General features: G+C 46.1%; 1 protein-coding gene across 2 annotated transcripts in view; it reads right to left on the bottom strand.

Annotated features, from left to right (window-relative positions):
• LOC137571289 (b(0,+)-type amino acid transporter 1-like) overlaps nucleotides 1–25,864 on the bottom strand; it is a 47,615-nt gene extending 21,751 nt beyond the window's left edge. Inside the window, exons 1-3 of one of the 2 annotated variants that reach the window (XM_068280207.1) lie at nucleotides 25,655–25,864; nucleotides 11,070–11,842; nucleotides 8,424–8,557 (exon numbers count right to left, since the gene is read on the bottom strand). In XM_068280207.1, coding sequence (XP_068136308.1) covers nucleotides 8,424–8,557; nucleotides 11,070–11,807 — 872 coding nt within the window. In that variant the 5' untranslated portion in view covers nucleotides 11,808–11,842; nucleotides 25,655–25,864. The remainder of the gene's footprint in view (nucleotides 1–8,423; nucleotides 8,558–11,069; nucleotides 11,843–25,654) is intronic. The other variant, XM_068280208.1, reaches the window with a different exon arrangement.
• Between the last annotated feature and the right edge of the window lie 446 nt (nucleotides 25,865–26,310).

Genomic DNA, 26,310 nt, shown 5'->3' with positions numbered 1-26,310 from the left:
CAGAGTCGTCAGTCATGGACTCTGCTGTATCCCATCCTCCTCCATACCGGCTTGCTCGTGCTGCCCCTCTGCCGCCTCGCGGCTTGCCTCTATTCCGGGTTCCTCTGCGGCGATATCCGTATCTCTGCCTGGAGACAGGAAGTGCGTCTGCTCTGCCCCGTCCGCCCGGATACACTGCGCCCCCGGAACCAATGTGTTGGTTCCCCTCAGCGTCCTCTCCGGAAACTCCTCTCGGCATGGGGACCCCACTACGCACTCTCCTCCTCTCCTCTTTCCAGGAATAGACGCGGTCCGCGCTGTAGTCGTCAGCATCGCGTTTCAATTTCATCTGTTTCCTTGCGACCAGAGTGCGTTTTTCCGCGTTGATGTTATCCTCTATCTCCACCAACATGTCGTTATATTCATCCAGGTTGGTACTATTTTTTAGTTTGACGTCTGCATTACTGATCTCACCCCTTAGCTTAGTGAGGTGAACTTGCAGTCTTTCAATCGTCAGTACCATAACATCTATACTGCACTTGTTAAGAATTTCAAAAAACCTTTGCAAAAACAACTGGTCGTGGTTCAAAAGTGTGGATCGTAGTGCTACTCTGTAGCCTCTGGGGATGCGTCGATTCTTGACATACTCCGCCAGAAAAATTTGATGCATAGATAGCTGTAGTTCTTTGCGCTTGAGGTAATACAGTGCATCTTTCAAATTTTCATCCTCAACAAGAATGCCTGGATCGGTGTCCTCCAATGTAACCATATCAAGGATGCGTTGTATATCCTCCTCATCATACCCAAACGTAAGGGCTTGTTGTGTGGCTGGTATAACACTGGCGGTGCTGGTACCTTCGCCGTTGTTTTGGTTCGCTCCATTTTCCATACTTAGGCAGTACTTCAGCCATCCCAACTTAACTGCAAATCAAAGTGTGGCCCTGAAGCGGTTAGCTGATAATGCTGACATTATTATCACTAAGGCAGATAAGGGAGGGGCAACTGTGATACAGGACACTAGTAGTTACCTGAGAGAGGGTTTCAAGCAGGTACAGAATGAATTACACTATACTAAATGTGACAGTGATCCTACTGCAACAGTAAAAGGAAAGGTTGATCGTTTATTATCTGCTGCTGTGGAGGATGAGGTGATTGACAGCAAGTTGGCCAAGAGCCTGACAGTAGAGCATCCTAGCATACCTCTTTTATACTTGTTGCCGAAAATCCATAAACAGCTTACTGACCCCCCCGGACGCCCGATTGTGTCCAGTAGGGGTTCAGTATTATACCCCTTAGCAGGTTTTTTGGATATGCATTTACAAAGTATTGTCAATTCATTTCCTCACTGCCTAAAAGACACCACTGACTTGTTGGTGAGGCTGGAGGCATTGAATGAGGTACCAAGTGACATCATCTTTTGCAGCCTTGACATTCAAAGCCTCTTCACGGCAATACCTCAGGATGAGGCTATTGCTGTCATTGAGGACAAGTTACTTGAAACCAGTCTCTCTAATGGAATGGTATATTTTCTACTAGATTGTCTGGAACTCATTCTCAAATCCAATTATTTCAGGTTCCATAATGATTTTTATATACAGCGCCAAGGGGCAAGTATGGGATCTCCGGCTGCTCCCTCTGTCGCCAATATATTTGTTGAATCACTGGAGCGCACTATGTTTTTGTGCAATCCAAAATTCAATAGATATATATACCAATACTATCGTTTTGTCGATGATGTGTTACTCCTATGGAGGGGCCCTGAGGAAATACTCCATGAGATGGTTAATGAGGCCAACATGATGCACTCGACGATTAAATTTTCGCTTGAAGTGGCTAGGGACGCTATAAATTTTTTGGATGTGTCTCTTAAGGTCGTCGATTGCCGGTTCGTTACTAAGTTGTTTCGGAAGCCCACAGACCGCAATAATTTATTGCGGTCTGATAGCCATCACCCAAGACATGTGGTTAAAGCAATACCAAGGGGGCAGTTCCTCAGGGCCAGACGTATCTGCACTAGAGATGAAGATTTTTTGAAGGCTGGTCAAGAGTTGACCGCCAAGTTTGCACGGAAAGGCTACAACACACGCCATCTTGCTAGGGTCAACAATGATGTAAGGGAAATAAGTAGGTCTACCCTGCTAACAAGCAATGGTCACACTAGGCAACAGAAAGGGGTCCCTTTTGTTATGAATTTGGGTAAAAATACGGAGTTGATTAAGAAATCAGTACGGAGATTCTGGCCTATGTTGAGAAACGACAGAGAGCTAGGGTCATTATTTAGTGAGGAACCCCTTTTTTCCTTAAGAAGGGGTAGGACTGTTTATGACAGGGTGAGACGCACTGATACTTCCCCCAATGATGCTAATGCAACCACAGGGAGGGCGGGGACGTACCCATGCCTCAATTGCAATGTGTGCAGTGGCATCATTAGGGGGGAGAGAATTGGTCACCCACACACAGGTCATGAGGTCCCCATCAAAGGTAGACATTATTGTTCCACTGCATGGGTGGTATACGGGTTGAAGTGCCCGTGTGGACTCATGTATGTGGGAGAAACGACCAGAGCAGTTAGGACCCGCATACAAGAACACAAAAGGGCCATTACTAGATATGCTGAGGGTGAACGAAAAAGTTACGACACCTCAGTGGCTAGGCATTTTTTTGCTGCGGGTCATAATGCTGCCCAATTAAGGTGGTGTGTGTTGGAGGCTGTAGCCACCTCGAAGAGAGGGGGAAACCGTGAGAAATTGCTAAAACAACAGGAGGCAAGGTGGATCCACATGCTGGATGTAGTGACTCCAAGAGGCATGAACGAAAGACTGCCCCTTAAATGTTTCCTATAAATGTTTTCTATAAATGTTTTCTATAAATGTGTTTTATAACATGTTTTAATTTATATAATTTATATGCTTTTTATAGTGGGCAACGCATAGGATGTCTTGTAGACCATATGATTGGTAGTAGATGGATTGGTATATGCAGTACTTATAACCCCATGTTTGTTCACAGGTGGTTCTGTGGCAGTCCTTGAGGGGAAGTGCCAGAAAGTACGGTCAGTTTTGATGGAAGTTTTTTGGTAGCCAAATTGGAGTGCCATTTGACCAGTTTTGTTTACATTAATGTGATATATCCTCACGGACATTATGTGCTATGGACCAGGGGGTTAAATGTTTAAATGTTTAAATGGTTAAATGTGTTGGTGGGTGGAGCTGAGTAGGGTGTGGTGGGCCACACCTGATTGTGTATTTATATGTGGTTGTACACATTTCACTGTTGTTATACACCTGATGAAGGATCAATGATCCGTAACATGTAGTGTTTTGTTCGCCAATACACAGCAATTTTGCAGAGCCAGTGGTGTGCCGTCTCTTTTCTACTATTGATGCTTTACGAGCTGTACGGGCAGTCCAGCTGAGACTTGGCACCGGCCTATGTGCAGGTATATCTAGACCTGAGATACCCTTTTTCATACAATTGACTTTTTTTATCACGTGTTAAAGCTTTTCACGCACAACACGCAGGCACAATGGTTTGCGCGTGAAAAGTTTAGCAAACGCGTGTTAATTTTTATCACCGGTACGGCGTTGCGCTTCACGCGAATAGCATGCTTTTCACGTCATAATTAAATCATGATTAAGCAGATAGAGTTTGGTACTGAAATCAGCAATGGTGCTAAGCTGATCGCGCGCAAAGTTTCAAGCGGCTCGCGTGATATGCTGTGTGCAGTTATATCGCTTGATACTGAGGTTTATCACCTGATATCCCGCCTTTGCGTGTCATTAGTTATCGCACGTAAAGGTTTGCGTGCTTGCAATCGCACGCAAAGGCGCTTATCACAGCTGTGCCCCAGGTCATGGAAGGAACACAGTGCCTTAGTGCAATCAGTGGCGTAGCAAAAGAGGATGCAACCGCACCAGGACCCTTAGGCTAGAGGGGCCCAGAAAGGGCCTTCCCTCAACTGCAATATTAGATTTTTATTGGTCATGTGCTGGTAATAATCACTTCTATAGATGTGTTGAATAGTACCGGTAGCATGGCCGGATTTCTGGCAAGGCCACATAGGCCATGGCCTAGGGCACCAGATAAACAAGGGGCGGCCTGCAGACAGTGGGCATTATTTTCAGGGCATTATTTGCAAGTGTCCAAACAAATGAAAGGGGTCAGGATAACTGCACTATTAGTACTAGCTGGCATCTGCCTGTGCAGTGCTACAGGCAGCTGCAGTCCGTTAATTAAATGTTTGTGAACAGTGTGTGACTAGCAAAAATCCAGACCTTGTCCAATGACATAGCAGCAGCTGCAGGCAGTTACAGAAGGCCGGGTCTCACGCACTTGGTGTGGGGGATGAAAGGACCAGGGGCAGCACCAGCAAATAGTACGGAATACCGAAGGCAGCCTCTCACAGTACCCATTTCTTAATTATTGATTGGCCAGCGCTGTTACCCTGGAGACAGCAGTGGGTACAGGACTCACTTTTACGTGTTGCTGACCCCACCCAATGTCCAATTGTGAGCCACTTTTGACAATGTGTGTGTGGTGGACGGCTCCCACCACGCCCATCACCTGTAGATCGCTTGATCTACACTGCTGCCATTGAATCAATAATTGGCTCTTCCATCATCGTGTGGTATGCAGGGGCCTCTGTGAACGACAGGTACAGGCTACAAAGAGTCATAAAGTCTGCCGAAAGGATCATCGGTACTCCCCTCCCACCACTCAACACTCTCTACTCGTCCAGACTACGCTCAAGGGCCGCTAGGATAGCAAGTGACCCCACCCACCCTGGAAACCGCTATTTCAGTCTCCTCCCCTTGGGCCGCCGCTACAGGTCCTTACCCACCAGGACCACCAGACACAGGAACACCTTCTTTCCACAAGCCATCGACCTCCTCAACGGTCCCCCCCTAGCCCCATTGCTTACACCCGGGAAGTAGCCCGCCCATGGTACATCACCTTAACAAACCTAGAGTTATCCAACTACGCTACTGCCCTCCTGTACTAATACTGTTTTAAATTGTATATCTGTTTATGGTAAATGCATATCTGTATATCTGTATTACTTGTCTTGTGTATATCTGTTTAAATGTATATCTGTATATCTGTAATTACTTGTCTTGTGTATGACTCGAGCCCTGCCTGTGCCAAAAACAATTCCAGGTGCAACCCCTGCACTTGGCCAATAAACTTGATTCTGATTCTGATTCTGATTCTGATTCTGACCAGTTCCCCCGTGTGACGTGATTGATTAACTTCACGTTGCCATAGAGTCCTCGGCACTAGCCACAATAGTGGACACCAGCGGCCCAAATTTTTTTTTGTGTGTGTGTGTGTGGAGAGAGGTGGTAGGATACGGTTTCGGTTGGGGCGGCTGGTAATAGTCGGCCTTGGGCGGTAAGAAGTACAAATCCGGCCCTGACCGGTAGTAATCATTAACAAACTGTTCCCATCCCCTTCTTGGTTGTCCTTGGAAGGTTTTGGTGTGCCATATTAATTGTTATGTATAGAGTGCTTTGGGGGCCCAATGTAAAACTTGCACTACAGCCCAGAGCTCCTTAGCTACGCCAAGGAGTGCAGTGGTCTCATGATGTTATGCCCCCTTCACCGCTACTCACTGTAGTGAGAGGTATGTGCAGGCTGCCACATTTATTTCCTTTAAAGCAATACCAGTTGCCTGGCTGTCCTGCTGATTCCCTGCCTCTAATACATTTAGCCACAGACCCAGAACAAGCATGCAGCAGATCAGATGTTTCTGACATAATTGTCAGATCTGACAAGATTAGCTGCATGCTTGTTTCTGGTGTGTTATTCAGATGCTACTGCAGCCAAATAGATCAGCAGGGCTGCCAGGCAACTGGTAATGTTTAAGGAACAAGTGACACCCATGCTAACCTAGAAATAAAAAACACATATATAAGTAGATGAATACTAGTTCTACTTACATAACAGATGTATTGCACTGTCCACGTTATGATTCCTGTGAATTTTATAAAGGAAGAGCAGAGAATCCTATTCTAGACAGTTTTCATCTTGGTTACCTTTGAATTAAGCTAATCCTGACATCATTTCCTCCCTTTCTTCTCCTCTTGCTAATTGTGTATTCATTACCCGCCCTCCTCCCAGAGTCTTCTGCCACTGCCACTGAGGTCTATACTGGGAAGTGCACTCTCTTATGTCATTAGAAGAAGGAGGAAATAAAGGGAAGAGGAGGAATATATTATAAATAAAAAGACCCCCCAGCATGCAACTGTTTTGCCAGCCATTGGCAATGGCAATTAAAGGGCCAGTGCTCCTAAGGTGTGTGATAACTCCAAACCATAGCAGCAGAAAAAGTTTTGAATGCAGGATTAGCATCTTTATCACTTGTCACACTCAGACCAGTTGCTGTTGAAATTAGATTTTTATGGTGACAATACCGCTTTAAAAGGAATTAAATATGGCATCCTCCACATTCCTCTCACTGCAGTTAGCCTTTAACTACTTTCCCTCCCCTGGGATGAGTAACTACGTCCCTGCAATATCCCATATCTCCTTGTAGGGACGTAGCTACTACGTCCCTTCCCTCTCGCCTCTCTCACGCTCCCGCAATCGTTACCGCTGTCAATCGTTAGCCGGGAGATCAGTGAAAAGGAACATAGTTCCCATTCATTGATCTAAGTCCCCGTGTGAATGTCTGCCGCTGTCTAATGCTGGGCATACACGGCTCGATTTTGCCGCTCGATCGATTCGCCGCTCGATTCCGTAGTCAATTCTCTTATCTTCCGCTCTTTTTTCTTATCTTTTTCCATTCATTTCAATCCGGAATCGAGCAGCGAAATGAACGGGCGGGAGATCGGACATGTCGGAAATTATCTATCGAGCCATCATAATGGCTCAAAATTGAGCTGTGTATTCCCAGCATAATAGCCTTTCACAAAAACCGATACTTACACATTCACACATTACTTCCTCTTTGCGTAATAATACTATGCATATGCATAGGGAAGTTATGCGCGAGGACATCTTGTGGCCAAATAGTAAAGTTATATCTACCCACTTTTTTTTTCAATAAAAGACATTTTTTAACATTTAAAGAGAACCCGAGGTGTGTTTAAAGAATGTTATCTGCATACAGAGGCTGGATCTGCCTTTACAGCCCAGCCTCTGTTGCTATACCAAACCCCACTAAGGTCCCCCTGCACTCTGAAATCCCTCATAAATCACAGCTGTGCTGTGAGGCTGTGTTTACATCTGTACTGTCAGTCTCAGCTGCTCCCCCGCCTCCTGCAGAGCTCCGGTCCCTGCCCCCATCCCTTCCCTCCAATCAGCAGGGAGGGAAGGGATGCAGGCGGGGACTGGAGTTCTGCAGGAGGCGGGGAGAGCAGCAGACTGACACTATAGAGATAAACACAGCCAGCTCTAACAAGCTGTTTGTCAGCAGCGTGGCTGTGATTTATGGAGGGATTGCAGAGTGCAGGGGGACCTTAGGGGGGTTTGGGATAGCAACAGAGGCTGGGCTGTATAGGCAGATCCAGCCTCTGTATGCAGATAATATTCTTCAAACCCACCTCGGGTTCTCTTTAAAATTAACCCCTTACCTCCCACATGCCTCAATAGTTACCCCCCCCCCCCCAATTTTTTTGTTAAAAAAATTAAATATACAATTAAAAATAAATAAATAGTTACCTAAGGGACTGAACATTTTTAATATGTATGTCAAGAGGGTATATTACTATTAATAAATTATGGGCTTGTAATTAGGGATGGACTTAAAAATGCACCTTTTATTTCCAAATAAAATATTGGCACCATACATTGTATTAGGGAAAAATTGTAAATGTTGCAATAACCGGGACAAATGGGCAAATAAAATGTGTGGATTTTAATTACGGTAGCATGTATCATTTTAAAACTATAATGGGTGAAAACTAAGAAATAATGAATTATTTCCATTTTTTCCTATTTTTCCTCTTAAAACACATTGAGAATAAAATAATTCTTAGCAAAAAGTACCCCCAAAGAAAGCCTAATTGGGGGTGAAAAAAACAAGATATAGATTGTTTCATTGTGAGAAATAGTAATAAAGTTATAGGCGAATGAATGGAAGGAGCGCTGACAGGTGAAAATTGCGGGTGAGGAGGTTAAACAACTCAAATTGCGGCAAAATAGCTGTGATCACTATTTTCTAAGAAATCACAATCACGGCAATTTTGCAGTGATTTTAATGCAGGTCAATGGGAGCATTAAAAAAAAACTAAAACGGGTCAAAAAGTGATCAGTGGTGTGGCATAGCCCTAAGATACAGTAATATAATATACTTTATGTGCTTGAGTATGACCATTCCTGATATAGTAAACTTGTGATTTAATAATCTACATTTTTCTGGTCCCTTGGCGTTGACTATATAAAGGAATTCTACTGTACAACTGATAACATCTTATGATTGTCACAATGAGTAACACACTGACCCCCAGCTGATGGCTACAGCATCCGAAGAAAGAAGTTCCTGTGGAGTCATCGCTGCAAAATAGCTGACATTAGCCAGAAGATAGATACATGTGACCAGCGGGATGGCAATCATCACAGCTCGTGGCAGATTCACCTGCATGACAGATATTGACATAATTACTATACCACAATTGCCAGTTAATAAAGTGTATCCGAGATGAACTTTTACTCATTGCATAATTGTGTTCCTTTCCTATTGTTTATAGTGCATTCCTCAAGCCAAATACTCCTTTGTTTTTGTTTTAATACTCTAATTCCCTATAAACTAAACAAGCCACGCCCAAAGGTTTCCAGAGAGCCAAGGCACTTTCAGACAGTAGCAAGGGTTTATGGGAAATCAGTCTGGGCAGGAGGAGGGGGAGGTATTACTAGCCAGAGATTTCAGAGGCAGAGGGGAGGAGGGAGGAGGAGGGGGGGGTGATTGGGTTTTTTCACAGCAGATGTAGATAAGCCTGCCTCTGTGTAATGTTTACAGACAACATGGCTGCTGTCATTGTATCACAGGAAGAAATAATCATATTCTATTAAAGCTGTTTGCAGCTAGATTTGTTGTGTAAACTATCTAAACTTTAGATAAGATATATAGACAAGTTACTTTTTATAGTTAGTTTTTCATCTCGGATCCGCTTTAATACTCCAGGCCAGAGATTGGTGGTCCTGCACACCTAGTGACAATGAGACACATAAGTCTCCATGGGCTTGCTCAGACCACACATGACTGTGGACTTTCCCCCTCGTGGGGTTCATTCTCACTAGATGTAGTGGACTAGCAAACTCTGCTTTGCTGTATTACCGGCCAGCTCCAGGAAAAAAAAATTCCTAAAGAGACGTAACTAAAAAAAAAAACAGCCTGGGGGGTACTTACCTTTGGAGGTTTCCCCCATCCTCTTCACCCTCTGGGATCCAGCACTGCCAGACCCCTAAAAATACAGCCAACATGCCACGATATTTACCTTCCCGGCTCCAGCTCAGGCACAGTAGCGGCTTTCCAATGGGCTCTGGCAGAAATAGCCGAGCCTGATTAGATTTTCTCTACTGCGCAGGTGTAAGTCTGCGCCTGTGCAGTAGAGTGGACCTGATCGGGCTCTGCTATTTCTGCCAGAGCCCATTGGAAAGCCGCTACTGCGCCTGCGCTGGAGCCGCCCGGGAGGATAAATATTTACATCGCTGGTGTTCAGGGGCTGCCAACGCTGGATCCTGAAGGGTGAGGAGGACGGGTGGAAACCTCATTAGGATCCAGAGGTTTCTCCCTCCCTAGGTAAATACCCCCCAGGGGCTGTTTCTTTTTTTACATATTCTCTTTAATATGTTCAGAAACAGGTCAGAACCTCTTCTCAATCGATACATGTATGGCCAGCCTGCACGATACCTTGAAATAAAGTAAGGCTGGGTTCACACTGTACTGGATGAAAAACAGATCAGTTTTTCCATCTGGTTTTACATTCCGCTGTCAATATTGGTCCCTGTCTGAAGCATCAGGCTTCCATTGGTTTGCAAAAGACCAATGGGAATCTTCCCTGAACACCAGGAAAGATTTTCATCGGTCCACTAGTCAGTGAACCAATGAGAATCCTTCCTGAGGAGTAACGATTCCCATTGGTCTATTGCAAACAAATTGTAGCCTGATGCATCTGATGGGGCTCTGGATCAGTATACCAGCATACAGGGACCCAAATGGACAGTGGCAGGTGAGTATTTTGTGAAACGTAGTTGGTGTGCAGCTTAGGGGGGTGGATATGGTTTGTTCTCATAGGCTAACATTCATTCCATTGACATCTGTTGCCATCCACTTCGTCCAGCAGATCCGGAATTATCACAGACTACCCATACTTGCATTATGCTTGACAGAACAGAATGAACACATCCGTTACCAACAGACTGACGTGAACAGATCCTATTGCTTTGCATAGGATTTGTACGCATCTGTTTGGATCAGTTCCGTTTTGTTCCTCTAAACTGAACTTTTTTTATTGCCAGTGTGAATGCAGCCTTAAACTGAACTCCGAACTTCCTTTCTGCTGTAAAAGATTAGCCACAGTGTTTGAATGTGTATTTAGCAACAACAGTCTATTATGTGTATTTCTATGCATTACCAGCTATACCCACAGGATGGCTATGTTTTAAAGTAGGAATTGTCTCCTATTTATATCCTGTGTCTGTAAAAGGAAGTTGTAAAGAGAAACTTGTTTGTATTCTTGATGTGTATTAGCCAAGAGAGCCATTAGCCATGAGGTCTGCTGATTTATATCTGTTTCTCCTGCATTCGACATTGCTGCCCATGAAGAGCCTAGATTATAATAGCCTTTCTAACACACAGCATTATAATGTTTATAGAAAAAAACATTTCTTCATCACAATTTTTTTGATGTTTTTACCTTCTGCAGAGAGCCTCAGTGTTTACTGTGTGCCAGAGATGCATTGGCAGAGCTCTCCTGCAGTCTATTCACAGTCACTAATAAGAGCTAATTAGACACTTTGATCTAATCTTTGAAACACAGAGAAGTGAATTCTACAGAAACGATTTGTGGGATAAAGACTTATTATGCGCTATGCAAGAGTTCACGTTTGCAGTCACATAATCAATTCATGGCTAATGGTGCACTAACCTCGGGGTTCTTCAGCTCCTCTGTCACATAGTTTAGGTTGTTCCATCCGTCATAAGACCAGAGTCCCTGATAAAAGGCCACTCCAACTGGACCAAAACCTGTGGCTGTGTTTTCAAAGGCGTTCCTCAATCCCTGAGTATTTCCTTTGGCCAAAAGAACGATGCCGCCCACAATAATGGCCAACAAGACCAAAATTTTAGCAGCTGTGAAGAAGTTCATAATAAAGGCCGAGAGCCTGACATTTAGGCAGTTGATGATGGTCAGGACAAGGATACAGGCGGCCGCTGTGAGCTTCTCCACCACTTGTGGAGATGGGCAGTCTTGGTAAAAGGAATTCACAACGTAACTGGCAAAGCTCAGAGAGATGGCAGCTATGGAAGCAGGTCTCACGGCAAAGACAGAAGTGAATGCCAGGACAAAAGCGGGTAACGAACCAACAGTCCGTAAAATATAAATGTATTCTCCTCCAGATTCCTTAATGACGGTGCCAAGTTCAACGTAGGAGAGAGCACCCAGCATAGCCAGGATGCCACAGGCTGCCCATATTAACAGACTGGCCCCAGGACTGCCCATGTAATACAGAACCCACTGAGGAGACATGAAGATCCCAGAGCCAATCATGGTGCCGGCTATCAGGGACACGGCACTGACCAGGCCCAGCTCCCTCTTCAGGTGTAGTTTTCCCTCCCCATTCTTCGTATTTCTGTCAGAGGAGTCGCGCCTTGCCCCTTCATTCATGGTGGGATGCCAGGATCCTCTGACTTCAGGGCCTTCTGAAAAACAGACGTACTTTTTCACAGCTAAACAGTGACAATTTACACCGAAGGTTAATTATTACAGACACATGTGCAAAGAACATTGCAGGATTTGTTATATTGCAGTTAATGATCTATTGAAAAACTGTGACTGGCATTTAATATCAAATCAGATGAGGGAACACAGCTGTCGCAATCAGGAATGGCAGTCAGATCAGGAGAAATGTCCACAGATGCTGCACAATCACTTGTGCCCACATTCTGCCCAAAAAAGGATGCTACAAAACACACTTAAAGAAGAACTCCAGTGAAAATAATGTAATAAAAAAAAAGTGCTTCATTTTTACAATTATGTATAAATGATTTAGTCAGTGTTTGCCCGTTGTAAAAACTTTTAAATCCCTGATTTACATTCTGACATTTATTACATGGTGACTTTTTTTTTTTTTTTTACTGTTGGCAGGTGATGTAGCTGCTGCATGCTTTTTTTGGCAGTTGGAAACAGCTGTAAACAGCTATTTCCCACAATGCAACAAGGTTCACACACAGGAAACTGCCAGGAGTACCACGGTCCTCAGAGTTTCTTGTGGGAGGGGTTTCCCCACAATATCAGTCATACAGCGCCCCATGATAAACTGTTTGTGAAAAGGCACAGATTTCTCATTTAAAAGGGGGTATCAGCTACTGATTGGGATAAAGTTCAATTCTTGGTCGGAGTTTCTCTTTAAGGGGCGTACACATCTTTGACCGATGTTGCCCGTCAGGGATCAGTACCTGATCTCTTTGGGTGACATCGATGGGACGGGTGTACACGAGAGCCTGCTGCACACTGAATAGAGACTGTCTACAAATCTTTGTCTGCAAAACTTTGTATGATCCCTTGTCAGTGGCTGAGCAGATGCAGTCATTAGAATAACTGTGCAGAGAGCAGAAAGTTTTTTCTATCTGTGCCCTTAGTTGTTAGTCTCCCAGGACAGGGAAAATAAACTTCTCCCCCCACAGAGCCCCCTGTGGCTTCCAGGCCCCCCTGTGGCTTCCAGGCCCCCCTGCAGGGTTTATTGTTACACCCGAGACACACGCGTCAGCTGTGTAGCCAGGGCCGGATTTAGGCCTAGGCCGCCTAGACAATGGCCTAGGGCACCACAGGAGGAAGGGCACCAAAGCAGCTTGCAAATGTTGCAATGCAGGGAGATCAGGCGAGCACCTGACCATGGTACTCTGCTGCTAGCCGCCTGTGCAGCAGCCAACTTGCTCTCTGTGCACGTTTGCATTGTGGCCGGCGGCTATGGACTTGGGCAGCATTGGAGAAGGAAAGGAAGAGGAAGCTTCTGCACTGGAGACGAGCTGAGAAATGAGTGACACTAATGGCTGCTGTGGTGTGAAGGCGAGCTAACTACCTATACTGAAGGGGGCGGAGTGAGAAAAGGAGGGATTAAGGGAGTCATCTGGCTAGCTATAGTGGAAGGAAAGGGGGAGGAGCCATCTGGTTACCTATACTTGAGGGAAGGGGAGGGGTCATCTGGCTACCTATACTGGCAGGAAAGGGGGAGGAGTCATCTGGCTACCTATACTGGGGGGGGGGGGTCATCAGGCCACCTATACTAGATGGAAGGGGGAGGGGTCATCTCACTACCTACTGAAGGTGGGCAGCTGGTGACAATGGCCTAGGGCGGTAAAGAGTACAAATCTGGCCCTGTGTGTAGCTGTATTTCTATGGGGGGGGGGGGGGGAGGGATGACGAGTGGTGCATGCGTGGTGTCACAGGGCAGGCAGGGAAGCAGTGCAAACAATAAGATCGACATCGCTGCTGTTGGTGCGTAGATCTGCCCGTGGTTCGCTCCCGTGTTGGGGGTCACTAGTTGCCGGCTGATTATCGGCTGAGGCAGTCATTATTAGGCGCCTCAGCCGACTTAAGTCAGGCGTGTGTGTGAGGCTTTAAAGAGATACTTAAGCCAGGAAAAAAAATGAGTTTTACTCACCTGGGGCTTCTAGCAGCCCCCTGCAGCAGTCCTGTGCCCTCGCAGCCACTCACTAATCCTCTGGTCCCCCGCTGCCAGCTAGTTTAATTTTTGATGACTTTTTCCGCATTCCCGACTGTAATTAGCAATATTGCGGGCCGCAACGCGTACAAAAATACGCATTGCCGCTACGCGTGGCCAGTCCTGTCGTCAAAAATGAAACTAGCTGGCAGCGGGGGACCAGAGGATGAGTGAGTGGCTGCGAGGGCACAGGACTGCTGCAGGGGGCTACTAGAAGCCTCAGGTGAGTAAAACTCATTTTTTTTTCTGGCTTAAGGTTCACTTTAAGAGGAACTGTAGTGAAAATGACATAATTAATAAAATTGTTTATTTTTTACAATATTCATTTATAGATTTTTTTTTTTACATCAGCCTTTATTAAACATAAGAAATCAAATGCAAATTCTGTTTTAAAATGTTTTAAAACAACATATCAATGAATGCAGCAGAGAGACACCTTATACATAAAACGTATATCACAGATAAACCAGCATTTAGCCGTGAGGTCAGCCCATCCTCCCCACCTTCAAAACCTAGTCCCAATACAATATTATCCAGAAGGAAAATACCTTTGTGTGAGAGGCCACTCGACCCCGTCACTGAATGCCACCAATCTAACCACCGAATTTTGCATTACATAAGGCCACCAAATAACCTGTCTTGAATTAGGGAAAAATCTGGCAATCCAGGAGTATTTAACCAGCCTAACCAGATCTTATCAAATTTGTGTGATGCATTTCTGTGAGCGTATATAAGCTTCTCCATTTTTAAATAAGCATTCACCTGTTTAATCCACATATCAACCATTGGAGGGCTTGAATCCTTCCATTTTATTAAAATCAATTTCCTGGCTTGAAATAACAAGCGATGTACCATAATTTGGGTGTGCTCCTGTCATTTTGGCTCAGAAGATAGGCCCAAAATACAAGCTTGAACAGACCTTTTACAGCGTTGTTTAGAAACCGCATCAATAAGATCCAACACTTCCCCCCAATATCTATATAATTTAGGACCACGCCAGAGCATGTGTATTAAGTCTCCGTGGTCTCTACTGCACCTGAGACAAATTGGGTCCTGTTTATAATGCATAGAGAAAAGACGTTTAGGGGTTAATAGGTTTCTATGAAGGATATTGAGTTGTGATAATTTCTGAGAGGCATTAGTAGAGACCAGGGGGACGTTCTGGAGGATCTCAGTCCAATCTTCTGTTGACAAATCACCCAAATTGTGCGTCCATTTCTCATAACAACTAGGAGGGAACTTCCTCAAAAATAGCCCAAGAATCAAAGAGTAGCAAGTTGAAATAAAGCCACTACGCCCATTATATTGACTGATGAAGTTGAAGACAGGAGATGATTGTAGACGTAAAGAGCGCAAAGAGCGCTGCTTTCTAACTGCATGTTTTAATTACATATACTGAAACTGCAATAATAATGAATTAGGTTTTTGAAGCAGTTGTAAAATTTCAGGGAAAGGCTTCACTTCCTCTTCATTTAACACCTGGACTAGTGAGGAGATCCCCCCCTTAACCCATTCTGAATTTATAGATTATTTAGTCAGTGTTTGCCCATTACAGTATAAAATCCTTCCTATTGCACAGCGCTGGACATTAGTTTAGGTTACAGACAATATTTATGGGTGACATGCAGCAATAAGACAATACAGGAATACAAGACAAACCAGATCACACAGCACAGTAGGAGTACAAGGTAATGCTTAGTCAGTCACTGGAAGGGAGCATGGAGATTAGGCAAGCCGAGTTCACTCAGATCCATAGCATGGGTTCACAGTAATGGAGGTGCATAATCAGGTAGGAGACATGAGGTGGAGGACCCTGTCTGAAGGCTTACAATCTAGAGGGAGAGGTAGTAACATGAAAGGTAGGAGACCAGAGTTCAGTTGCGGGTTTAGAGCACTAGTGTGTTTGTGTGTGTGTGTGTGGGGGGGGGGGGGGTAGACCTGAGTGAAAAGGTGAGTTTTTTGAGGGCCTTCTTGAAGATGTTGGAGGAGGGGGAAACCTTAAGGGAGTTCCATAGTGTTGGAGCAGCTCTTGAGAAGTCCTGGTGGCGTGCATGGGATTGGGTGATGCAGGTGGCAGTCAGGCGAAGTTCATTGGAGGAGCGGAGTGAGCAGCTAGATGTGTACCTCTGAGTAAGATTGGAAATGTATGTTGGGCAGGTTTTGTGGACAGACACAGTATCTTGAATCTAAATCTGGACTGAATAGGAAGCCAGTGCAGGGATTCACAGAGGGGAGCCGCTGTGGTGGAGCAATGGGAGGAGTGGATAATTCTGGATGCCGCATTCACGACAGACTGCAGTGGGGCATTTTGGGTCATAGGGAGACCAGACAGAAGGGCATTGCAGTAGTCAAGGCAGGAAGTTATGAGGGTATGGATGAGGAGTTTGGTGGTGACAGAGGTGGGGGGTAAAGGAGAGTGCGGAGTCCAGGGTGACAGCCAGACAGCGGTCATGAGAGGTAGGGCGAATGGTAGTGTGGTTAACAGTGAGATTCACATCTGGGAGGATCATAAATTCTGTTTTGTCCAGGTTTAGTTTCAGGAACCTAGCGAACATCCAGGAGAAGATGGCTGATAGGCCGGAGGAGACCTTGTCCATGGTATTGGTGAAAAGGTCAGGGGAGTGGAGGTAAGTATCATCTGCATACAGAAGATAGTTAAAACCCATGGAGGAGATAACCTTGCCAATGGAGGATGTGTATAGGTAGAACAGTAGGGGGCCAAGGACCGAGCCTTGGGGGACTCCCACCGAGAGGTGGTTGGGAGTGGATGAGGATACATTGAAGGAGGTTGTGAAGGAGTGGTTGGAGAGGTAGGATGAAAGCCAGGTCAGGGCGAGGTCGTGAATGCCCATGGACTGAAGGGACTGGAGGAGTAAGGCGTTTGTGAACCAGATGCTCAAGGAGTTTTTAGGCAGAGGGGAGGAGGGAGATAGGACAGTAGATGGAGGGTAGTGAGGAGTCGAGGGAGGGTTTCTTGAGCAGGGGTAGTAAAGTGGCCTGCTTAAAGTCTGAGGGGAAGGTGCCAGTGGATAGGGAGAGGTTAAACAGGGCAGTGAGGACTGGGGCCAAATCCAGGAAGTGAGGACAGAGTAAGTCAGAAGGGACGGGGTAAAGGGGGAGGTAGTGGTACGGGAAGTCTGCAGTAGGTGGTTGACTTCCTCAATGGTAGTAGGAGGCGTGAAGGAGGTGAGGGGAGGATAGGGTGGTGGAGGAGTTGGATGGGGAGGGGGTGGGAGGTGAGGATTGAAGGCTGGAAATTTCCTGACGAATGGAGACAATTTTGTAATTTCTGTTTGAAATGTTTGATACTGAGAGTTCTATGCAGAGGCAGGTACTGCTTGCTTGGCAGATGGAAAGATCAATTATTTCCCACAATGCAACGAGGTTCACAGACAGCAAATTGTCAGGACCATGGTCATGACATCACACTGCGGGAGGGGTTTCACCACAATTTCAACCATACTGTACAGGCCCCCCCGGATGATATATTCTAGAAAAGGCAAAGCTTTCTCATGGGAAAGGGGTATCATCTACTGGCATGAAGTTCAATGCTTGGTTGAAGTTCCTCTTTAAGGTTCTTGCCAGGATTTTTGGAAGGCTAACAACTAGGTATGCCTTGCTTTTCCTGCCTCTGGTCATTCTAGGGACACATTTGCATATGTCTGTACTCCTGAGGGAAATGCAAAGGAACTGATTTACCAATGTTTTCCCTGCCTGGAGATCATTAAAGGGATCTAAAGTAAAGCCTGTACACACGCTAGTTGGAGCTTGACTGAAGTGGACGACTGCATCAGCAACCCTTCCCCCTCGACCGCTCCGCCAACAATCTGTCCTGGTGGATCACTTCAGCCAAGTAACAGCTGAAAAAAAACAAGGAACACCAAGAGCCCCAATAGTGGAATATGTACTGGTAAATGGTTACTAGATCAAGTAAATATTAATACTCACAAACCAGGGTTACCATTAGGCAACCACTGTAAAGGCAGGTGGGGAGATTTTCCTGACCCCACTCAGGAATAAGAAGTCGCTCTCTGTAGATGAGAAAAAGGGAGTTCAACCCTCCACCCGGGGTGGACTCAATATTATGCAGGAGGACAGAGGCGCCAAAAGGATAAAAGGAAGCTAAATTCTTGGTAAATAGAGGAGGTAGTGGTGGACTTACCTCCTCCAAGTAGACACACAACGACTGTAGTAAAGACAGTCAATATATTTTATTTATGAACTCCAAATATGCAACACGTTTCGCAGGTTTGATCCCGCTTCATCAGGCAATAACAACGGAGCAATAGCATATGTGGTAAGTAGAAGAGCCAGGCACCTCTGTGTTTGATCTCCCTTCAGTTGGGGGCACCAATAGCTACTTAAAGAGACTCTGTAACAAAAAAAAGTTCCCCTGGGGGTTACTCACCTTGGGAGGGGGAAGCCTCATTGGGACCAGTAGCTGCAGGCAATCCAGCACTGCCTCCCCCGAAGCGTCCCGCAATCCTGGCCCGACAAGCCTGCCAAGGCTTGATTTATTTACCTTCCCTGGCTCCATCGGGGGCGTTTTTGCGGCTCTCAGCACGGAAATAGATGGAAATAGCTGATCTGCCGGGTCCGCTCTACTGCACAGGAGCAGGAGACTTGCGCCTGTGCAGTTGAGTGGCCCGGCGGCGATCGGCTATTTCCGCCTATCTCCGAGTGTAGAGCCGATACTGCGCCTGCGCTGGAGGCGGGAAGGTAAATATTTAGTTCCCCGCCGTTCCGGCAGCTTTTTCGCCACTGCCGTGGGACACAGGAAGTAGAGATGTGGCGAACGGTTCCCGAACCGTTCGCCGGCGAACATCTCTAAATTCATGGGCCTCTTACTACTTCCGGGTCGCAATGACCCGGAGTAGTACGCCTGCGCTGCCCGGCGGAGCGCGTCCTAGATCGCGCTCCCGTTGCCGGGCACTCTCTGCGCATGTGCGTGACGTCATGAGTGACGTCACGCTCATGCGCAGAGAGCGCCCGGCAACAGGAGCGCGATCTAGGACGCGCTCCGCCGGGCAGCGCAGGCGTACTACTCCGGGTCATTGCGACCCGGAAGTAGTAAGAGGCCCAGAGAGGTTCGCCAGGCGAACTGTTCGGCCCAACTCTAACAGGAAGACGGGGGAAGCCTCGATAGCATCCAGATGCTTCCCCTACCCAAGGTGAGTACTCCCCAGGGGAACTTTTTCTCGTTACAGGTTTTCTTTAATACTGAGGGTACCTTTGGCTACCTAATGCTGAGGGACACCTTTAGCTATGACGGGCAAGAGAAGTAAGGGAGAAGTGACAGTTCGGCCAGCCAGTACACTTGTGGCCCGGTTTGGTGGGGGTTTGTAGGTTCATGAAGGGCGAGGCCTATAGACTCCTGTGATGTAAATCCAGGCCTGCTGTTGGGCAATACAAAACTAGGAGCGAAAGTGGCGCAATTGGTAGTAAAGGAAAACTCTGCTGAAATCTAGTCTAATACCTATGGTGCAAAGTATTAGAACCGGTGAGCAAATTATCTGTATAAGATATCAAAAAATACCTGATCTACCACTTTATAGTATTGATTAAGGGCCCGTTCAGATCAGAAATGCGGATGGCCATGCGTGCGGAACGCGTGCGGACCGCAACGCGTACGAACGCATGGCCATCCGCGTTTGTGTGCGTTGCGTGGCTGATCCCATCACTGAAAAGTGAATGGGACAGCCACGCGTTTTTGCAAAATCTGCGTGCAGCATGCGTTCCCGGACCGCACAGGTCCGGAACGCATGCAGTGTGAACATCAGACATTGCACTCTATGCAATGTCTGATGTCGTGCGTTTTGGCCACCTGCACGCGTTTCCAAAACGCGGCTGGAAACGCGTGCAGTGTGAACGGGCCCTAAAACTTTACGGTATATATAGGAAGAGTTTCTGATGCTGGAACCAGAATAATTAACATACAACTGGGTATCCTGAATAATGTCTTACATTCTACTATATTTTGTTATGGTGCTGATGCTGCAAACTTACCTTGGAGTTATAAAATGTGTCAGCTGATAATTGGCTGTTTGTCTGATAAAAATTTATTTCGCAAAGGTTACTAAATTAGCAGCTGGTTGTTTATAGTCTGGTCTGGTAACTGATTCTGGACCGACGCAGTATGAATCTACGTCCAGCAGGTGGTGCTGCCGCTCTGACTGGACGTAGACATCCTGCTGAATCGTGTGTCGCAGCCGATTGCGCCGTTTTATCCCCGCCGCAATACACTCGCCCTGCTGTCTCTATGACAGCAGAGCTCTGTGAGCCGGTCAGGAGCTGGTTTCATTGGCTCCTGGCCTTGTGTTCACCGTAAGCCAATCCCATTGGCTTACATTGATTGATAGGGACAGGAGCCATTGAAAGCGGCTCCTGACCAGCGCACAGCGCTCTGCCATCATAGGGACGGCAGAGAGAGGGACCTGCGGTGGGGACAGAATGGTGGGAGTGGCGGATTATTGCTGCAATTCGTCGGGAGGTGGCGGTTTACCGTAACCAACAATCTCTGGTCCTTAAGGGGGCAGAGACTGCTGGTACAGAAGTGGTTAATTATCTTTCAGTTTCTCAACTTTAGGGTTTCACTAGTGCTACACCAGGTTTCTGGAAACATTATCTTCCTACCAGGAAACTGCCTCGGCTGCCTTGTGGGTAATCCAGCCCAGTACAGCGCCCTCCAATGCCCATCCACGCTTTGGACAGCGGACAGCCTATTAGATCAACTCAGCCGAGTGCTGGCCAAGGGAATTGTTCTCCCCACTAGGGATGCTCGTTCGGATTTCTTTTCCGATCAGAAATTGCATTTCCGCATCGGAATTGGAAGATCGGTAATAGATGTGCGGTGGGCGGATTTTCGTGGAAATTTTCATCGAAATTTCCGCCAATTTTAACATAGGTGCTAGAAACACCAAACTTGCAGGGTATGTTAAGTAGAAGAGTGGGAACAAGAGGCAAAACAATATTTCAAAAAGACCTTGTACTTTTTGAGAAAATCAATGTTAAAGTCTACGGAAATTTTTGAAAAAATCCGCATTGGAATGCGGAAATCGTTAGCGGTAATCAGCAATGGCGGAAAACTGAATTTCCGCGTAATCGGAAATTGGCAATTCTGACCAATCCTACGAGTCCTTACTCTGTTGCCCCTCCCCCCTGTAGAGAAGTAGAATGCATCACTAACCTGCAGACTAGCGATGTGTCTGTATAGCCTCAGTCCTGCAGTGTCACCCAAGGAATGGATCCCTGATCCCTGCTATTATATGTGTATGAGGATGTATATTCCCAGCTCTCCCTCATGTGTCTCGGTAGTGTCTGATGCAGTGTGTGCTCTGTTACCTGGTATCCTGTACAGTCCTGTGTTCCAGATCTCACCACATCCTGTTCCCAGTCTCTTTGTCCTTCCCCAATAGCATTATCTGCACTGCAGTATTCCCTGTACCTTGCATCTTCACAGAATCTTCTATTTACACTCAGTCTTCTTTCAGTTAGTTTAGCCCTTTCCTGGTTTCGCTCTTTTTGATTAAATTTGCCTTGTTGACCTTCTATTGTCTGTTGTGTTTTCTGTGTGTTTACATGTTTGCATTTGGTTGTTTGGTCAAAATCTCCTCAGTAAACTCACCTTTCCATTTACTGTAAATCCTTTTACCGAACTGTCGTCAGGCAGGTATGTGGGAATCAGGAAATGTGGGCACCTGCGGCAAATGGACTACTTGGATGCCCAATCGGCACTAATGAAAAATATCGGCTATTGGGCGCCAAAAGAAGAAATTTGAGCGCTCGATAAATAGTGGATGCTGGGCCCGTCCAAGCAAAATGTTTTGTTTTGAGAATTAGTGCTTTGAAATATATAGTTTTAAAATTCATTTTGACAATTGTCATTTTGTATATTATCGTTCTACATTTTTTTTAATCATGTGTTTTGGCAATTATTTCGTAAATTATGATTATGAAATGTATTGTCTTAGAAATGTATTGCTTTTTGTATTTACGTTATTTGCAGCAGTGATAGGAGGTTTTAGAGTTACACGTCAGGAAGGGGTTTTAGGGTTAGGTACCACCAGAGGGGTGGCACCGCCAGGGGGAATCTTACGGTTAGGTACCACCAGGGGGGGTCTTAGGGTTAGGCAACACCAGGGGGAGTCTTATGCTGGGCATACACGGCTTGATTTTGCCGCTAGATTCTCCCACTCAATCGTTTCCCCGGTCGATTCCGCAGTCAATTCACTTATCTTCCGCTTGTTTTTCTTTTCTTTTTTCATTCACTTCAATTCGGAATCGGGTCGGAGATCGGACATGTCGGAAATTATCTATCAAGCCATCTTAATGGCACAAAATCGAGCCGTGTATTCCCAGCTTTAGAGTTATCTACTACCAGGGCAGGTCTTATGCTGGGGATACACGGGTCGACCGGCGGCTCGATTAGCCGCCGGATCGACCCGAGCCGCGTCCCCGCTCGTCCGCGCGGGTCGATTCCAGCTCGTCCCCGCCGGCAGTCCTTATCAGCCGCTTCATTCCCTGCCATTGTCCGCCGGTGGAAATCGAGTGGGCTTGGGTCGAGCGGCATGATCGGGCCAGCTGAATATTATCAGCTGGCCGGATCAGCTGGTCGATACATGGTACAGAAACCTACCATGTATCCCCAGCATTAGTGTTGGGCACCGCCAAGGGGTCTTAGGGTTAGGCACCGCCAGGGGGGCGTCTTAGGGTTAGGCAGCGGAAGAGGGAGGGTTATGTGTGAGAGTAGGGTTAGGTTTCATTGTAGTAAAATATCGGTAATATTTACCAATGTTTTTCTATGCTCAGTACGTCAATAAATATATTTTTATTTTCATTGTTATAGACAATATTTTGTTCCCTTTTTAATACCGTTATTTTAACGTATTTATTTTTCTATTTCAGATAAAGATGATTTCAATCATAAGAAAAATATGTTGTTTTATAATTCAGACCACACTGGTCCTTTCTATCCTGGTTCATTTTCCTTCATCTTAACATGAAAATAATAAATCAATCTAAAGGATGGGAATAAAGTTTAGAGTCAATTAAACACATTTTTTAGCAGAAAAATACATATATTAATACAGATCTGTACATCAGTCCTGAAAGAGGGACAAATGAGGAGGAAAGAGGGACAGAAGGATTTGGTTCTCAAAGAGGGACAGTTGGGATCTATAGACTTTGATCAGCTGATAGATTTGTAAGGTTCTGATTTGCTGGTCATCATGATCATGTGTTAAACCAGGAAGTCATCACAGCAAATCAGAACCTTACAAATCCCCCCTCCCTGCCTCTGTGCCCAATACCCCCTTCCTCTTCCTGCCCGCTACCCCCTCCAGCTCGGCGGCACGTCTAGGACCGCCCCAGGGGGCAGGGCGCTACTTAATAGTAATAAAAATCCAAACATTTATATAGTGCTTTCTCCTGTCAGACTCAAAGCGCTCAAGAGCTGCAGCCACTGGGATGCGCTGAGGAGGCCACCCTGCAGTGTTAGTGAGTAATGCCTTGAAGTCCTTACTGAATAGGTACTGACGCTAGCCAGGATTCGAACCCTGGCCTCCCATGTCAAAGGCAGTGCCCTTAACCAGTACTCTATTCAGCCACTGATACTCTTCTTCTTGCTTGGATTGACCCTGGGGGCAGGGCACTACTTCTTCTTCTTGCTTGGACCATCCCCTTCTTCTTGCTTGGACCGGCCCTGGGGCTGGGCAGGGCACTACTTCTTCTTCTTGCTTGAAGGTTGGGGCACGTACTCTATTATATATATAGATTTCCCAGCCTCCCAGAGTCTCTTGTGGTATATCCCTGCCTTCCAGCACTCCCAATATGGTGTCCCACATTTCCAGTTTGTCTTTAGGTTAGTTCCATCTTTTTAGTGCCTATCACAGCGTTTTCTACATCCTCAGATCAATAGTAATTTAGCACTGATTATGGGCGTAAAAGCTGTTAAAAGACAACTGAACTGAGAGGGATATGGACAAGGCCAGATTTACCATTAGGCACTGTAGGCACGTGCCTACAAACGCCTCATGACAGAAAGGCGGCTCCTTCCCCTCCCCGAGCGCCTCCCTCCTTCCTTCCCCATGCAGAGTCCTGATGAGAGTGTAAATGGAAGGTTAGTCACCCTGCTCTCTGCATTCCACTGACCAGATCTCCCTTCAGTCAGGGGCACCACTAGCTACTTAATACTGAGGTTACTTCTGGCTACTTAATACTTGAGGGCACCTCTAGCTACTTTATACTGAGGTTACTTCTGGCTACTTAATACTTGAGGGCACCTCTAGCTACTTAATACTGAGGTTACTTCTGGCTACCTAATACTTGAGAGCACCTCTAGCTACTTTATACTGAGGTTACTTCTGGCTACTTAATACTTGAGGGCACCTCTAGCTACTTAATACTGAGGTTACTTCTGGCTACTTAATACTTGAGGGCACCTCTAGCTACTTAATACTGAGGTTACTTCTGGCTACTTAATACTTGAGGGCACCTCTAGCTACTTAATACTGAGGTTACTTCTGGCTACTTAATACTTGAGGGCACCTCTAGCTACTTAATACTGAGGTTACTTCTGGCTACTTAATACTTGAGGGCACCTCTAGCTACTTAATACTGAGGTTACTTCTGGCTACTTAATACTTGAGGGCACCTCTAGCTACTTTATACTGAGGGTACTTCTGGCTACCTAATACTAAGGGGCACCTGTAGCTACCTATGACAGGCAAGGGAAGTAAGGGAGAAGTGACAGCTGGGGCAGCCAGCACACTTGCACTGCAGTTTGGTGGGGGTTTCTAGGTTCATGGAGGGCGAAGTCTAAGGTGCCAGCCGCCAGGACATCTGTGCCTATAGGCTCCTGTGAGGCAAATCCGGGCCTGGATAATGAGGCTGACATATTACAATGCGAATTGTCTGGCTGCCCTGCTGATCCTCCAGAATGATCAGCAGGACACCATGCAACTGGTATTGTTTAAATGGAAATCTCTTCTCAATTCAGGTATTTACAGTAAAAGAAAACCCTTCTCAATTCAGGTATTTACAGTAAACAATAGAAGTGACATGCCAGTACCTTAAATAGGGTTCAAATTACGTTTGCTAGGAGTTCCTTGCTACATAACAATAACAGCTTACAAGGGAGGATTTATCAAGTAAAATGCAAAGAAAGCTATTTCCACTAAATATTTTTACTATTATTTTTTGTTTGTGTACCATTTTGGGCAAACCACAAACCACACAATGTTCAGACTGCATAAACAGTCTATGTTATTCATACAGAATAAAACCAGAAGCCACCTGAGAGTGCGTATACCAACAATCATAATTGCAGCAGTCCTCACTGTTCTGTGTCACTTAATACATAGCTCCCAACTGTTCCTCTTTTGGAGGGACAGTCCCTGTTTGGGAGCCATGTCCCTCTGTCCCTCGGTCCTCCTCATTTGTCCCTCTTTCAGAACTTTGTCCCTCTTTCTATGTAAATATATATATTTCTGTACTAAAAATGTGTTTGATTGACTCTAAACTTTATTCCCATCTTTTAAATTGATATATTACTAATTTTAAAATGTTAATATGAAGGAAAATGAACCAGGATAGAAAGGACCAGTGTGGATTGAATGATAAAACAACATATTTTTCTTATGAAATGTTTATGGTATGCGTAACTAGGGATGTGACAAGGGTCGTGACCAGGGGTGTGGCAGGGGCGTGACCAGGGGGTGTAGCAGGGGTGTGGCTTAAGTGTCCCTCTTTCTAATCTCAAATAGTTGGGAGGTATGCTTAATACCCTACTCACGTTTACGGTGTGTTGCTGTCACCACTTCTGAGGGACGACCCCACAGGCTGGCAGGTCCACCCGCTCACTGTGTCCCTGCGCACTGTATGAGTGGGCAGAGTAATCCCTGATGGTGTAATATCCACAGGCTGGCAGGACCACCCGCTCACTGTGCCAGCGCACTGTATGAGTGGGCAGAGTAAACCCTGATGGTGTAATATCCACAGGCTGGCAGGACCACCCGCTCACTGTGCCAGCGCACTGTATGAGTGGGCAGAGTAAACCCTGACGGTGTAATATCCACAGGCTGGCAGGACCGCCCGCTCACTGTGCCAGCGCACTGTATGAGTGGGCAGAGTAAACCCTGACGGTGTAATATCCACAGGCTGGCAGGACCGCCCGCTCACTGTGCCAGCGCACTGTATGAGTGGGCAGAGTAAACCCTGACGGTGTAATATCCACAGGCTGGCAGGACCGCCCGCTCACTGTGCCAGCGCACTGTATGAGTTAGCAGAGTAAACCCTGACGGTGTAATATCCACAGGCTGGCAGGACCACCCGCTCACTGTGCCAGCGCACTGTATGAGTGGGCAGAGTAAACTCTGACGGTGTAATATCCACAGGCTGGCAGGACCACCCGCTCACCGCACCAGCGCACTGTATGAGTGGGCAGAGTAA

This window comes from Hyperolius riggenbachi, chromosome 4 (assembly GCF_040937935.1).
Source record: "Hyperolius riggenbachi isolate aHypRig1 chromosome 4, aHypRig1.pri, whole genome shotgun sequence".
Classification (NCBI taxonomy): Eukaryota; Metazoa; Chordata; class Amphibia; order Anura; family Hyperoliidae; genus Hyperolius; species Hyperolius riggenbachi.
This window is presented reverse-complemented; position numbering and strand designations above follow the sequence as displayed.